The 17,057-nt window shown below is 36.7% G+C and overlaps 1 protein-coding gene across 7 annotated transcripts; it reads left to right on the forward strand.

Annotated features, from left to right (window-relative positions):
• The first annotated feature begins 351 nt into the window (after window positions 1-351).
• Window positions 352-16,394, forward strand: LOC18438346 (ras-related protein RAB1BV). 7 transcript variants are annotated; one of them, XM_088873737.1, is made up of 10 exons: window positions 352-474; window positions 594-691; window positions 1,262-1,865; window positions 14,462-14,534; window positions 14,646-14,746; window positions 15,009-15,074; window positions 15,389-15,486; window positions 15,629-15,691; window positions 15,826-15,918; window positions 16,055-16,394. In XM_088873737.1, the coding sequence occupies exons 3-10, from the start codon at window positions 1,601-1,603 to the stop codon at window positions 16,136-16,138; spliced, it is 843 nt and encodes a 280-aa protein (XP_088729863.1). In that variant the 5' UTR covers window positions 352-474; window positions 594-691; window positions 1,262-1,600; the 3' UTR covers window positions 16,139-16,394. The 7 variants fall into 7 exon arrangements, with proteins under 7 accessions (XP_088729863.1, XP_088729864.1, XP_011625010.1 ...); XM_088873738.1 differs by having other exon boundaries at window positions 352-399; XM_011626708.3 differs by lacking the exon at window positions 1,262-1,865 and having other exon boundaries at window positions 352-493.
• Window positions 16,395-17,057: the final 663 nt, after the last annotated feature.

A 17,057-nucleotide genomic window follows, 5' to 3' on the forward strand; every position in this document is an offset into this window, starting at 1 on the left:
ATGGTCTAATAATCTTTTACAATATATAATTTTTAGGATTTAAAATCATAACTTTTTTTCGTAACCCTAATAGCCAAGACCAAAATAATCAATTAGAAGGTCTTCCAACACAAATTGCAATTTTTTGTAATTTTTAAGATGACTATACCCTTTATCGATCTTTATTTTTTTTTTTATTGAACAATTTGAATATCTCCCTCTAACCGTTAGACGAGTCGATTCTCTCTCTGCCGAGTTGGGGTTGTTCTTCGTAGCATTGTTCTTTCTCTCTCTACATTTCATTTTTCCCCTCCTTATATATTCAACGACCCAACTTTGCTGCCATCTCTCTCTCTCTCCTCTCTCTTTCTCTCTCTAGAACGCAGGGCAGAGTCTCTCAGGTGATTAATAGATTCGAAGGTTTCACAGAGATCCTGCCTTGTGTTGCCCTAATCTTTTCAGAGTTCTCTCCCATTATTGAGATCTATTTTCCTCGTATTTTAACCATTCCTTTGTACTTTGTTTTCTCTCTCTCCTGCAAGCTTTGTTTATCTTTTCAAAAGACATTTTCTCTCCCTCCCGAGTCTGTTTTTTCACTGTTCATCATTTTACAGGTTCACATTTGGAGGGATTTTTGCCATGGCCGCCGCACCTGCTAGGGCTAGGGCTGATTATGATTATCTCATAAAGCTTTTGTTGATCGGTGATAGTGGTATGTTACTCTGAATTCCCAATTTCAATTCTGTTTTTGTTCAATGGAATTGTTGTTCTGATTAGGGTTGTTATCGGATTAGGTTAATTTTGTGGGCATTTTTATCTAGTTGGATTGAAGTGCATCTCAGATTTTGATCTCTTTCGGGTTTTAATGGAGCAATGGTGTGCCTTTGATGATGTTCTTACCATTTTTAGTTTCTCTATTAGGGTTTGGTGCCTTCTTTCTATGTTTTCATTGATTTTGTTATGGATACATTCTGTGTGCGCATTCCAAAGCATCTGTTCTTTTAAAATGTTATGAACCTAAACATTTTAGGGGAGCAATGTGATCAATTTCTGATGAAGAGGTTACACTTTGCAAGACAAACCCTTGTTACAATCATATTGGATGAGTAGTTATGGGGATCATTTCATATGGTTCTCCTATGTTAATATTTCTTTACATCCCTCATAGGAATATAAAAATATCACTGGAGTATTATTGAGGACTTAGTAGGGAATGAATTCTGATTTCTAATATCAACCAATCAGTTATATTTGAAGGGATTTCATTGAGATTGTTGAACAGGACTTGTTGAATTCGTAGTTGGTGATATAATTCCGTGATGGGAACGCATGTATGTGGAAGTAGGCCTTCTCAATTGTTTATTGCCTTTTGCATGAACCCTACTACATTGTCATGATGCATGGGTATGATCAGGAAGGTAAACGATGATCTACTTCTTATTTTACTGACTACGCTAGTGAGCTTGCATGCTTTTGGAAATGGTTTGTGGATTTCTCTGGGAATCACATGTGATTTCTAGATAATTGCAGGTTCGTAGTTAAATATTGATCATTTATTAGCTGGAAGCTCTAGTATATTGTACTATTGGCTCTTTGATGTGATCCATATTGCTAGTTAAGCATGGTTTGTCATGAATTATTGATGACAGAGGACTGTCATTTCCATGATAACCATCCTGAACTTACCGTACTAATTGTTTCTAGTGATATGGTTTTAATCAAATCTTGTGCTGAGAAATGCCATTGTTTTTTACCATTGGCACCCAATATTTTGTTGTTTCTTACTTTTTACTTTGTTTCTTGGTGGGTTACCAAAATGGCAATCACAATTGCATGCCCTCACATATGTGGAGAGAGATGGTCTGTTGCCCTTTTTGTGGAAAGAGGTGGTGTTCCATAGACCTTGAACTGTTGTTTCTATTTTAGGACTCAGATTATTTTCTGGAGTGATTTTTTTTTTCTGTTCCTTTTAATTGAATTTCTATTCTGTCTAAAACTAGACATATGTTCATGGGAGTGCATGCATGGTAACTTTTTGGGTTAGTCAAAGTTTCTCTTTCCTGTCTAGTCGTGGGACTAGTCTGATCTAGTTTCTCTCCTTCTGATATCTCCTGTTTATCCACCTAACTATGATAAGTATATGTTTGTAATTGTTTCTAGGCAGCTGTTTGAGATGCTTGATAATGCCTATTGGTATCTAGTGTACTGGATGATAGGAGTATAGGACATAGATCTAAAGTTTCTTTTTGAGGAAAAATTGCAGGAACTAAAGGATATGCACTATTATTGGGTATCAGGCACTGCAAGTTTTCTTGATAGTTCCTTGATCTTGCAGAAAGTGCAATAAAGCAAATGTATTTATTATGAATTCCGAGGTTCTTATGGTCAGTTTTAAAAGAGGGGAACCATTCAGTATTTGGAGATAAAAGTGTGGGCTTGGGTAAATTTCTGACTTATAAAAGGAAATATCACACGGGAGGCCCTTCATTACTTGGTTGAGGTGGTTGGCAATTTTGTGTATCTAGAAGGAATATCAATGGTAACTCGTAAACACATTGTGCAAAACATTTGTCAAGCAGGCTACTCCTAAGCGAATTAATTGGAGTGTTCTTCAAAATTGGATCTTTGGTTAAATATTAGAAGCTCTTCTTTCATATTACTGAAGGATTTATCATCTCTTCAAGACTGCATTTGGGTCTTCAAAAAATCTCTATAAAAACTTCCTATGTATTGGGGATGGAGCTGTTACCTAAGGTTTTCTTGTTTCCTGCAATAAGTTTCTCCAAATTGATCATGAAGCACAAAAAAGTGGTTCTTTATATGTGATACTAGTTATCTTAGACTCCAATTGTATTCTTGGGGATTCACAGCTTGGCAAATGCAACTTGGCAAATATTTATGAGCCTCCATCATCATCATAATCATCAGAGCCTTATCCCAGCAAATATTTATGAGCCTCCATATAGACACAAACAACTAGTTGCATTGATGAAACAACCTGAATAGCTCCAGAGACAGCTCATCCAGTCACCACTTTTGAACGTCCCCCAGAAATTATCCAGCAGTATCAAGTTGTCTCACTGATGATATTATTTATTTATTTATTTATTTTAGTCTGCAGAACTGAGTTCCCCTACCCATTTTAATTAAGAGTAAGATTAAATGCAATGAGTTGTTCTTTTCATAGAGCAATGAGATAATACAACGTAGTGATTTAAAACTCAGACGGGGGTCAGAACTTGCAAGGGTCCTAGCCCAAGGTACTTGTCCAACTCAGTCGAGTCTCACTATGACTCGGATAGTTCTCTAAGAAAATAACATAGCAGGGTCCCTCACCTGGTAAGATTCTGATGATTTACGAGTTTTTGAAATTGGACAAACCTGCCGGGTATATTGAGACTCGGCGAGTTGGACATATGAAGTACAAACGGGCCCCGATCAGGTTTGAACTCGTGATCTCCTGATCATCACATGAAATAATGGCATTTCGTATTACATTCTTGTACAGGGCAGCACGAGCACGTGATGGGTTAAAGACCATATGAATTGGTATTCCATCTTGCAAATAAGGCATATCTTGTCTAAGCAAAATTTTGTCAATACTCTTTCCTTTGTCCAACACCAAAGCCACTTAAACTCGAATGCCTCACCCACACCTACTTCAAATGCCGCACCAACTCCCTTTTGTTATCATCCCCCCCTTCCATGTCAAGCTCCATTTTGAATAGTTGCTTTAGAGGGAAAAGTTGTTTTAATGGGGTCATTCCATTGGGATATTGGGCAACTAGCAATAGGAGGTGTACATCATGCCATAAGGATATTGGGCGCCCTAGCAATGGGAGGTGCACAATAAGACAACTTTGGCCTTGCTCTTGAACACCCGTCAAACATAGGCCCAATGGTATCACTAAAACTATCATCAAATTTTGAGATCAACTCCCCTAAAGGAGAAGTGTCATGCTTGCCCAATGTTCTAACATGATTTTGAAGCCTTCTTCAATTCCAATTGGTTCTCTTTTTTCTCTTTGTTTTCAGATCCACACCTGCATGATTGGTACTATGTGTTGCAATCTTGAATAAGATCGTTAGTTTGATTTGTTGGTGATCGTGCAAGCTATATGTTCATCTTATACTTTTATTTTTATTTTTTTGTGTTCAAAAAAATTGGACCATTAGGTCCAACCAGTCACCTACAGGTTCCAAGTGGGATCGGCAGACTCGACAAACTGTTGAAATTATTTAAAAAATATTGCATATTTTGATTTAAAATTGTTGATTTAGATCTTCAAACAATTTACATACACAGATTTAAGTCATTTTAAATCAAACAAGCATAGGTTTGACTGAAAAAATAAGGTCAAAAGGGAAAAAACCGCCAAAATTCATAGCGTAGATTTCTTCTATTCGGACTCTAGATCGAAAAATCTTTCATATGGATATGACACAGGATTGAACAATGGAACAAAAGGGATCTAATATCATAAAAACTTATTGAAAGACAACAGAGAAATTAGAAAAATGGCAGATCAAGCATGGAAAATTGGAAAAAAAAAAAAAAAAGTTGTAATTTTTACCTCTGATTTTGTCAATTTGGAATTTGTTTCCCACAAGTCTTCTATAAATATCTTATAAAGGATTAGACAACGAAGAGAACCCTTCAATTTTCACAAGAAATCATTGATAAATGGGAGAGAAATGAGAAACGTTCGATTGAAGGGTCATTTTTTAGTTTTTTACATAAATATGGCCCCTAATTACTTATAGATAAAAAGGGCTAGTTTCTTGGTTGCGGTCTTCGACTGGTTTCCTCCAATTCCGAGCCACAAATCGGGTGGTCCGAATCAATTCACCAATTTTTTGAATGCCGTTTTTTTGTGAATTTAATGATAAGATGTAGAAAGTTTATTGGGTATGTGGTTTGACTTGGCTTTTTTAATTTGGTTTAGGTACCCTTTAGCGATCAATTTAGTTTTTGAATGAAATGGCAATTTGTATTTTTGGTAGCCAATGTTCAAAAATTCGGGCGCCTGACCGCTAGCCAAAATGTCTACATGGGCGTCCAAGGCGTTGCCTAGGCAGTGCCTTGGAACAACTTGGCCAAGGGTGGAGAAAGGCCCTTGGCCAAGTCGACAAAAGTATAGTTACCCGAATCGCCCACTGGGGTAACGATTCCGTTTTGGAATCTCAATCCTGCGTTTCCCAAGACGAAACTCGATTCTGAAAGAAAGGAATCACGTTTCCAAGTTTCTCGAAACATGATTCAATTTACTTTGTGAATCTCGGTTCCTGGAAGCCTAGAATCAAGATTCATATCACAAACTTTGTGATTCTTAGCTACAAAACGATGCGATTCTGCTTGTGTGAAACGTTGATTCCAAATTTTTAGGAATTGCGAATCCATGTTATTTGGAATCAAGATTCTATATCGCAGACATTGTGATTCTTAGCTACACAACAATGCGATTCTACTTGTGCAAAACGTTGATTCCAAATTTTTAAGTTAAATCAATCATTAAATATCTGAAGAACTCAATTTTCAAAAGTCAAAACTACATTTAACAAAGAAGAATTTCTATGTCATCTACTTATTTTATAATTCAAGGAAAGGAGATAGAGGGAGCTCACCTTTGCTCTCACTAGTTGTATGTTGTAGGCCAGCTCCAGGCCTTTTAGGCGAAGGATTGTATTGTTGGTTGATTGAGTCCATTGTATGGGATTGTTGACAAAGATATCATAAATGTTGACATTGATAATTGGACTAAATATATACAAACCAAATTCAATCTTGTAATAATGATAAAATTTAAATACTTTCTGAATACTTCGCTCATATACCGAAGGGGATTGGTATGCAATTTCAGTATGGAGAGAATCTCGATTCCTGAATGGTGAGAATCTTGATTCCAAGCTGATGGGGACAACGATTCTAAAATTTTAGGAATCACGATTCTATATTCTTAGGAATCACAATTCCAATCTCATCGGATCGCGATTCCAAAATCCACTGGGCCATGTGGGGTCAAGCCATATAGTATGAAATTCGATTCCATCAGGAAGGGACATCGATTCTTACAAATAGGAAACATGATTCCTATTTCATTGGAACACAATTAAGATATAGTGCGAATCAGGATTCGTAATTCCGAATCGTACGGACAATGATTCCAAGATTAGGAAACTTCTGATACACGCGATTCCGATTCCTGAAACGATTTGGAATCACAGGCATTTCCAACAACTATAGAAAAAAGTGCTTCCCCCTCCAACCCCACCTTACCTTGAAAAGGGGGGAAAACGGTTTTAAAGAGAGGAGGGTGGGGGGCAATTGACCCCCCAAAACCCCCAAAAAGTGTAAGCTCCCTTAATAAGCTTATTAATGGGGCTTATAGGTTTTGGGATTATATCACTGATTTTTGGCCACTCTAATGGCAATTGATGGTTAATTAGGAGCAATTAATGTTTAATTTGAAGAATTGACTTGTGATTTCCATTGATGGCTTTTTTATTCTTTAAACGTGATTTTGAAATGACTGTTGATGATAAAAGGACTAGTCGTGCCGATATGTGGTACTAAATGTGCAAGGGACCCTTACAATTAGGGTTAGTTGCATGTTTTGGTTGGATGGGGGATTAATTATAAGAAAAGTAAATAATTTGGCTGAACCCCACAAAAAGTTATTCGAAATTTGACTATGGTTCAATGCAATATACGTTTCATATTACGAAGCAAAGAATTTGTGTGAAAAGTAAAAAAAAAGTATTGTGTATATTCATTCCTTCATGTATGTATTTGAAGTGATTGGGATATTGTTGTTTGAAATAAATATACTATAGTGCAAAAAAAATGTCTCGTGTTCGAAATAAATTGATGTAACAACCCCCCCCCACACACACACACGAAAAGAAAAAAACGCACAAAGGTGTTTCTAGGCACCCGCCTAGGCGGCCACCTCTGTTTTTTAACATTATAGGTTAGTTACTTCAACAAAGGATTTCCAAATTACAAAAAAGAACTCAATGCTTCTCGGTGAAAATGAAAGGAAAAGAGATCATTCTAGCGAAAGAACATTACAGAAGATTAGTTACATGGAAGAACCTAATTATGTTGATCATATAAATTTTGAGTTAAAAGGTGATAAACTGATAATGCTTGAGTGGTATAAGTTAGGTAATCATTAAAACATAAGCTATGGTAGTGGGGAGGGTGGGTGGATGGAACAATATCATGAAACCATGACAGTGTCATGGAGGTGTTGGAAGTGGTTATGGGAAAATTGAACTTAACTGTATGAAATAAATAAGACAAGATAGTGGTGGAAAATGGAAGGGAGAAAAAGGCAATACCTAATGTGAAAGGCAAATCCATTGGGTTGGAGTGCCATGAAGCAGGGAAGAAGAAATGGAGATAATAAAAACTGTTCAAGAGAAGAGCAAACAACAAGAAATTTGAAGAGAGAGCATGGCTCAATGGACATAATGAAAAGTTATATTCAGTGTGTTTTAAAATCCTTTAATCTTGCCATTAATTGAGCTACGTTATTGGTATGGAGTGCAGAGAGCAGAGTGCAGTAATGAGGAATTCATGATCCTTAGTATTGAAACTTTTCTTCACATGATTCGCATGCCACAAATCCTAGTAGGTTTTTTGGTTGGAAATAATGAAGATTACATAGGAATAATGTTGGTGTATACTCTATAAGAATGGCATTTCATTTATTTGTGTTTTTCTGCTCATCTGAATAAAAAGGGCAAGAAATATTTGTGAATTATGACGAGATGTTCCTCTCATGGTTCTTGATGCTTCTAAGTTTTTTTTTGTCCCGACTACTGTTAAATGTATCACCGATCCAGTTGAAAGGGGAATTTACTTTTAAGGAGCCTTCCATTTTGCAAATTCTTTTGGATGTTATCTTTAGCTTTCTTAATACCAAATCATTCCAAGCGTAAATTGATTTAGACATGAGGTTACAAAGTGTTCCTATGAAAATGGTAATGCTGTTAAAGTTCTTGTGGCATGGGTTTCTTGAACTAGAGTAATATATGAAATTTTGGTATTGGCATTGCATGTAAAGGATGGTGAAATTTGACATTGAGTGACTTGTAAAGTTTCTTACGACATGCAGAAGTGCATTTTCTCTCCTTTCTTTTTCTTTTCTTTTTTTTTTTCGGCCTAAAGGTAGAGTGGTAGACAACCACACAAGTGCTTGGAAGGCATGTTGCTTTTGGGATGCCTTAGCTGTCCTGTTAACTTCATAGCAACGAAACAGAGAAGTGCCTGTGGAATACAGTATTTAAAACACCTATTGTCATGCCTTTTTTACTCAAATAGATTTTATAAGTTATTTATCACTGAACTTTAGATTAGAAGTTTGTTTGCATTTTATGAAATCCCTTAAATGTTGAGGTTGCAGGTGATCTTTATAATCGAGACAATATTCTTTGTAAGAAATAGGATTCCATGATTTTGGGAGAAAACTACTCTTTTTGGATTTTTTTTTTTTTAATTAAGATTTCTACTTGTTCATGGAAGCATGTGAGATTGGGACACTATTGCATTTTCATAATCAAATATATGAGGAAATCCTTACCAAATATCCAAAGAGGCGCTAACACCTTGACCCCACTTGCAAATGCCCAAATGATGTGGACTTATACTTCCTTTTGGTGAACACCACCACTTGGTGTTTTCTCCGCCACTGTTGTGTTGCTCCTACTTCCTCTCGAGAGACATTTTTCTTCTAGTGCAAAACTTGTCAAGGCTCCTAAGGCGGCACCCTTCCTATTTTGGACTGTTCTGGAATATTTCTCCTTGTCCTTGACTTTTGACCTGCCACTCCTTGCAACTTTTGAGATCACGTGATACATGGTGCACTAAAGGTAAAAGCAGTTAATCTGTTGGTAGGATATCAACTGTTTTTCTAGAAATACAGTTTGCATGCAGTTTCTGGGGCAATACATTTTATAAGGGTGGTGTAGCCATTTTCTCAGAATGTTTTCTTTGGCAGTACACGTTGCCTGCAAAATGTTTCTCAATACACAAAATCATGCCCTTTTTGTAGACTATATGTCAAAACTGTGGCCCACTCTTCAAAGTATGTTACAGAGCATCATGGTACTGCAATGTGCGGTCCTTGCATTGAGTATGGTTATCATCGATAATGCACCAGTCCGTTTTTTGGGTGGCCAGGACACTCTTTTCCTTGGTTGCTCATGTCAAATGGCTACTAGATTGAACCATTGAGAGACCCTTTCAGGAGTCAATCACCAAAATTTCGTCCCTTTGCATTGATTACCACGAGTACTACTCAAGACATTTTTGTATTCAGTTTATTTACCCACTGATAGAAAATATATATTTGCATATGAAGTGCCTTAATGAATTTGTTGCACTACACCTACATGTTGGGCTTTTCTAAGGAGAGAACTTGCCCAATTAACCTCCATGTCCTGTGAAAGGCTTCAAATTCAATCAACAAGCCCATAAACATTCAGAACATTTACAACTTTTCAAAGTTTTACTTTGGAATGGTTTAACTCAAAAGCTTCTGGTTTTTTTCTTGTGTCCCTGGAAATAGCTATGTATGCTGGGATCTTGGTGGAAATGTTTTTGCTAGACTTTACTGAAAGAAAAAGGCGTGTCCTGATTTTACTAAATAATGTAATGCAAGAGTTAAACAGACTAATGCATTGATGGATTAGGTAACTGAAACTTTTAACAGGGGAGGATGGAGTTGTGTTTGATTTGCTTGATAAGGTGGCAGTCAAGCATTTGTTGGGCTTCTGGCATTAGGTCTTTCTTGCAGAACCTCGGCTGTGAATCATGTTATCATTTTTATTCTAATTCTTCCACATTCAGCATTTATGGGGAAGAGGACCCTTACAGGGAGTTCTCCATTTTCCAGTTTCTATGTTTTATTAATTTTTGTAAAACCCTATCCCGCACATGTTTAAACTATTTGCTGTGTTCCGTGAAGCAAAAATTGTTTAGTCTTTGTTAAAATAATTTTGTTTTGAAGCCATTTGATGACCACTGTTTTAATTTATTCTTAACATTCTTAGTCAATGGCAGTTTGTGTGAGGATTAATTTGATACAGTTCTACACATGTAAGGGATGACAGGCACATCCTTTTCTATTATGATTTACTGCTATGCCCTGGAGAAGTCTTTGGGAACTGATTGGTAAGAAGTTTTCAAAATAGTTAAGACAGGCTAGCACCATGGAGAGCCAATTCCTTTCTGAGTCTACTCACAAAATTGGAACCTATGGTGTCTTGCAATGTTTCAAAATACCGAATTAGTGGGGTGGATGGCCCACCCACAGATTCCGGTCCAGATTGGGGATTCGGCAAAATCCAAAAAAAAAGAAAAAAGGAAAAAAGAAAAATGAAGAAAGGGGTTTTAGGGTTAAAAAAAACTTTTAGAAAGCATGTATAGGTATGAGAAAAGAAATAAAATAAAAAATAAGAAAAGGGGGAGCCTTTGAGAGAGCCTAAGGGGGTGGGGATTAGTCTGGTTCCTATACTTCTGGAACTGGACTGGCCCTGAACGATTCCTGGGTTTGGATGAGGATTCCTGGTCATCAAGTCACCACATGCACAGCCGAGAAATAAGAGAGATTGATTGAAGGATTTCTCTGGATTTTTTTTATAGAGGTGACAACAAAAGGCACAAGTACCACTTGGTCAAATGGGAGGATATCTGCAAGCCTTAAATATGAAGGTGAAAGCCTTTGAGGCAAATTATAATTGTAGTTAGATACAATAGTGAGAGGAATAGATAGGGTGTTAATGAGCATGAATGGATGTTGGGGCTTGAAGGAGTTGTTCCATTGGAGCAGGATTTGAGGTACTAGGTTCTGCTTTAAGGATGGTAGTGGACTTGGTCTTCTGGCAGAGATTTGATGAATGGAAGAAGTTTGGAACACTCACTTTCTGTTCCATGCCATTTTTTTATTAGATCCTTCTTGAAAGTGATCTTGGGGAAGGGGAGAAGAGTTTCTTCAGATATTATGTTTGGAATGCTAATCAGCTCTCTAGGTGGCTGTCTTTAGTTGGGTTGCTACTCAACAAAACATTCTTACCATATACCATCTCCAGAGAATGGGATGCCAAATATTTGCCTGTGTCAGGATGCATAGCAAGGATGGCGGATTCCAAATGATGCAAAGAAATTTGTTTCCAGTCCTTTATATTGTCCTATATGTAGAGAGTTCAATACTTGTTGTTTAAGTTGTTTAAGGTCTCCTTACTCCTTAGTCGTGCATGACTATTGAGGGGTCATTAATCTCCACTTGGTTGGTTGCCTTAAAGAGGCTGCCTTGTTTGGATTTGTTTTCTGCGGTTATTTGGAGAGGCAAAGGAACAACAAGATCTTGAAGGCGATCTTGATGGATTGCTTGAACTTAGGAGAACTTGATTTTTGTTTTTCAATAGTTTACTTGAGAGAACTTATTAGCGAGTTCATGATCATTTAGGTCCTCAGGCGCCAAGAGTTCTTTGGTTTCAGAACACAGTAGTTTGAATAAACATGATGATGTGTGGTTCCACCAAGGACCTTGTGGAAGAGCCTTCTTGGGGTTTCTTAAGGCTTAAATAATAGCTCTCCTGGATGAATGACAAGCCATCCGGAGTAAAAGGCTTCATCAAAGATAACCTTGATACATGGTAGGACTCTCTTTATTTTTTGAGAGCTTCTTGATTATTGCAACGGGGACAGAGGCAGAAGCATGACCCCTTGTGATAGGGCTTCAAAAGTTTCTTTGATTTCTTCTCAAGGACCTTGATACTAGAAGTAGATTCATTTAATGTCATTGGATGTGCCTGGAAAAAACTGAAATATCACTGGAGGCTTGCTAATTTTGTATAAGGGAAAAAGGCATAAACTTATACTATAAAAGTAAGGGACGCCTCAAATTTGTTCTGACGCTTGAAAACCCTCCAATTGATTATCTCAACCTTGAGTTGTATGGTTAAAAAAAAAAAAAAGGATTTCAAATCTTTAAAATAGTGCATCTTGGAACTTTTTTTTTGGACCATCCATTTTCAAGATTTTCAAGTGTTTATAAATCTGCTTGATGTGCACCATTTTTGGAGTTTATATTTCATAATGATGGCTGGGAATAGATTTTCAAGCCATTGTAGGGGTTCCCAGCAGAGGAACTGTATCTATCGGCGGGATTTGGAGGCGCGCCTTACTTTGATTTTTAGGTGACACCTTTTATAAACCACACCTAAAAGGGACATATTTCAACCTTGTAAAAAAATACAGAGAGTAAGGGGAGTCTGTTTGCCTATTCCCATAGGTGTAGGGAAGCCAATTGCAAAACATTTCTCACCCACGAGGGAGTTTCGAGGGAGTCCCTCCTAGGTTGGAAACTCCCAAATCTGACCTATATCTTATTTTCCTCTCTCCATTTTTTTTGGGGTTATGCTCCTTTATTTGTTGCTCAATTTGTGATTCCCAGTGAAATTTTGTAATCTATTTTAAAATCTCATAAGATGCTGTAAACCTCTGTATCTAAAATGCTAGGGAGAAGTTCATCAGTCTTAAGGGACTCAAGGTATTCTATATCTTTATGTTTCTGAAATTTTGATTGGAAGAGGTCCCATTTCTTATCTGAAATTCTGCAATTGTGGATCCAGCTTTCATGGACTTATTCTGTAACAGTTCTGGCATGAAGAGCAGCACCTATGCGCTCATATAAAATCTACTTGTTTCCAGGATTGAAATTGTAAGAGACAAAAAGTATGCCAAGGGCCTATATGACAGAAAACTAGAGAAGAGCATAGTGAGAATTGAAAAGGACCGCTATTTATGACAATTAACAATATGCATCATAGTTACCCAAATCTCTCACCTTAGGTCGGAACCCCAATTCGGCGATTCTGACTAGGAATCTTCATGGAACCCATTTCTGTGAACTTTAGAATCTCGATTCCTTATTTTAGAAATACCGATTCCAATACTTATAGAATCTCGCTTCCAGTATTTACTAATTCTCGATTCCGCAATTTGGTGAATCTCAATTCTACACTTGTTGAAACATTTACCGGAATTCTACCACTTCCCTCTTTTTGTTTTCTTTTTGCTTCTCTTATAAGTGATGTTTAGAAGTTTTCAACGCATCAAACTACTCGAACTAGACACTCAATCTCAAGCTACAAGGTGTAATCTTTTTTGGCATGAAATGACCAATAGAAACCGAAGTGATGGTCCACGCTCTCTACTTAATTCTTTAACTATGCATTGTATTGATTTAATGGAGAGATTGCAACTCCAAGATGTTAGAAATAATATAATACAAAAAATATAAACATGCATGTATGGCATGTTAGTCAATGAAGGTATTGAGACATGTATTGTTTCCCTCTCAGTTCCCTCTTGATTCCAAAGATGTCGGAATCGCAATTCCATAAATGAAGGAATCTCGATTCCATATTAGTCGATTCCAACTAGGTTGGAAACTCCATCCCAAAAAGCTAGGAATCTTGATTTCATCTCTATAGGGATCTCGAATTTGGTCAAATGTCGATTCCTAAGAATAGGAATCTTGTCCCCCATCATTTCTCTTGTACGGACGTCGATTCGAAAATAGGAATCATCCGCCGCAGCGATTCTGTGCTTCAGATTCCTAAGTCAATTCGGTTTTAGGTAACTATGGTATGCATCACCTTTGTCAGCTGTGGTTTTAAGATGGTTATGTAGTTTCACCATTTTGTTTCAAATTTCAATTGAAATTATGCATCATAAGAAGTGGACACTAGTGGAAGAGTGTTTCTGACGCTGTAGAGAAGATAGTTTTTTTCTTCCAATTAGAAAAGGAAAAAGTTTATGTAAGGTTGCAACCTTAAAATGTAGAATTATAGATGCACCTCAAAAATATATCGGAAAAAGTTATTTTAATGTTGAAAAACCCTCCAATTGATCACCTCCACATCGAGATGTTTGAATATAAAAAAAAATAAGATTTTGAGTCTTAGAAATAGTGCATCTTGCGACACATTATCTAGACTGTCCATTTTCAAGATTTTCATATGTTTATAGATCTACTTGATTCTAACCATTTTTTTAGTTTAAAATTTTATAATTAGATATGAAAATAGATTTTCAAATAATTCTAATAATGTTTTACACCAAAATTACATGTTATGATAAAATTTGGAGGTGCACCTTAATTGGATTGTTTAAGGTTGCAACCTTATAGAAACCACACCCATTAGAAAATTCTAATTGAGAATTATGATTGACTCACCTTTCGAAGAGAATATTATGACCTAAAATTCATGTGGAGCATTTCATATTTATTTGTCAATCAACATATGTGTCATCTGTTTTGGCTTTTAGGTATGTGGTCTACCATTTACTATATTTGATGTTATGAAGGATATTCCATATTATATTTGATGTTTCTATGATTCTTTATCATGCTGATAATTTTCTCTGTTTTCATATTTTATTATTCATTTTTTTAACTGTATGCAGGTGTTGGAAAAAGTTGCCTATTGTTGCGTTTCTCTGATGACTCTTTCACGACCAGTTTTATCACCACCATAGGGTGTGCTCCTCTCTCTCTCTCTCTCTCTCTCTCTCTCTCTCTTTCTCTCTCTCACGTCAGCAATGTTTGTAATATGATACTCTGCCCTAATGCACTGGTGGTGCCTTGCAGGATTGACTTTAAGATCAGAACCATTGAGCTTGATGGCAGGCGTATCAAACTGCAGATTTGGGACACAGCTGGTCAGGAACGCTTCCGGACAATCACTACAGGTTGTTGGTTAAGAAACTGCTGTGGTTCTTTGCTATTCCTCTTAGGTTATAGAATTGTTATATTTCTAGCCAGTTGAAACCTGATATTAATAGTAATCATTTGAAAAAAATATACTGGAATTCACGGGTGAGTGGATAATTTTTGGACCTTCTCTTTTGTTCAAACAATATAATGTGAAGCTTTCGACTGTTATTCCTGTTTTTCTAATGTTTATTAAACCGAACTACCTGCTAATTACTAAGCAGACCTTTTGCTTCACAGCTTATTACAGGGGAGCTATGGGTATTTTACTGGTGTATGACGTTACTGACGAGTCCTCTTTCAACAGTATCCACTGCCCCCTTCTGCTCTTGTTTTCAAGGATCCAAATTTGCGGATCCATGCCTTCATTATCTTTTGTTTCTCTCCATTAACTGGCGAAGTTTGCTATAACCCAATGCAATCTGGAAAAACCATAGTCCATTGAAATAGTGTGTTGGTGGAGAACCGGACTTACCAAGAGTGAATATAACTCCAATGGTTGGTCCACTTTATGACAGTGATGATCTAGTGGACTATAGTTTTTCTGGAGTCCTTTGGATTCATATGTATTCTCCCTTTGTACATTAGATATTTCAATTTGCCAACATTTGAATTTGCAGACATTAGGAACTGGATTCGAAACATAGAGCAGCATGCTTCTGACAATGTCAACAAGATATTAGTTGGTAACAAGGCTGATATGGATGAGAGCAAAAGGGTAATGTGCTTCATTTTACAGCTGGAGTTTCTCTTTTACTGTCCAACTAAAAAACAAGTAGAGAGCTTTTCGATTGTATTTATATCATTATAATTAGCCACAACATTTGCCTATATGGATTAAACTTGGTTTTGTAGCTCAGGCTGTACCTACATCTCGGGGCCAGGCACTCGCTGATGAATTTGGAATCAAATTTTTTGAGACTGTAAGTTCTATGGTTCAGCACATTTTGTACTCCTTATTTATCAGAGAGAACTGCATTCTGAACCCTTAAAAAGTTAGTTTAGCCAGTCTTTTTGGAATATTTCTCTTAAAAGAGAAGATTATGTTATGGTGCAGAGTGCAAAGACAAATCTAAACGTAGAGCAGGTTTTCTTTTCGATAGCTAGGGACATAAAGCAAAGACTTGCAGATACTGATGCTAGACCAGAGGTAGAATTTCCATTCAAGTAAATTGTTTCATGGGTTGCTCACCAAATCAAGTTTGCAGAATGATTACTTGTAATTGATATTTGGGGTCGTGTGAAAATGGGTCTGAAGGTTTTGTGTGTTTTTTTATTGAATGCAGCCAGCCATTAGGATCCCAGGAGGAGGGGAAGTACCGGTAACGAATGGTCAACCTCCAGCGAAGTCAGCTTGTTGCAATTCATGAGAGGACCTCATGTAGAGAGAGAAAAAGAGAGGAGAGAGGGAGAAATATTTGGTCGGGAGGTGATATTTCTTTTAGGAACTGTTAATTTACGAATTAGGGCTATCTGGTGATTTTGGTGGTTCTTTTGTATTTTTCTTCTGATCATTCTTTTGGACTCCGCTTTTCACTTTTTTGTGCAATGTTGTGGTGCCATAAAGCATATGACAAGCAGTGATTCTTCTTTTCCTTTTATTCAACACACATTGAAATTCCCCTCTTTACGTGTGTGATGTGTCATTGAAATGTGGTGTAGTGGTTAATGAATTAACCAATTGAATAGTCCTTTCTTTTGATTAAAGATGGATCGGTACCTGTGATATTGGCGCATATTTATGTTGTTGTTGTTAAAAGCAATTTTGTTAAAGTCTTTTTAGGTTTGGTGAGAAAAATAATGTAATTCGGTGTTTCAGTCGATTTGAGGGGAAGATTTTGGAATTTTTTTTTTTTAATTTAGTATAAATAAATTAGATATTTATATATACAAATATATACCGATAATGTTAAAAAATAAAAACTTAAAAAAATTGAAAAAAATTTAAAAAAAATTTAAAAAATACATTAATATAGTTATTTCTTTGCTTGTCGAAGCACACCTTAAGCAAATCCAAAGTGGTTTGAATTTGACCGAAGCGGTCCGAATCTGACCAAAAAGGCAGCATCAGGCTTTGCATCCCTACGATTTATATCTAAAATTTGAAGGCTTCGGCTTCTTCGATCGAAACGAAGCGAATTTGATAACATTGGCTAAAAGTAACATTTCTTGGTCAACAGTAAATGGCTTATGTTAGCATCCATTCTCACCCTAGTGGACCGAACATGTTACTGGCCAAAAGTGATCTAGATTGGTGAACTGGCCGTTTTATATCCCATTCACAGCCAA

This window comes from Amborella trichopoda, chromosome 8 (assembly GCF_054954075.1).
Source record: "Amborella trichopoda isolate Santa Cruz 75 chromosome 8, AtrichopodaSantaCruz75HAP2 v2.0, whole genome shotgun sequence".
Classification (NCBI taxonomy): Eukaryota; Viridiplantae; Streptophyta; class Magnoliopsida; order Amborellales; family Amborellaceae; genus Amborella; species Amborella trichopoda.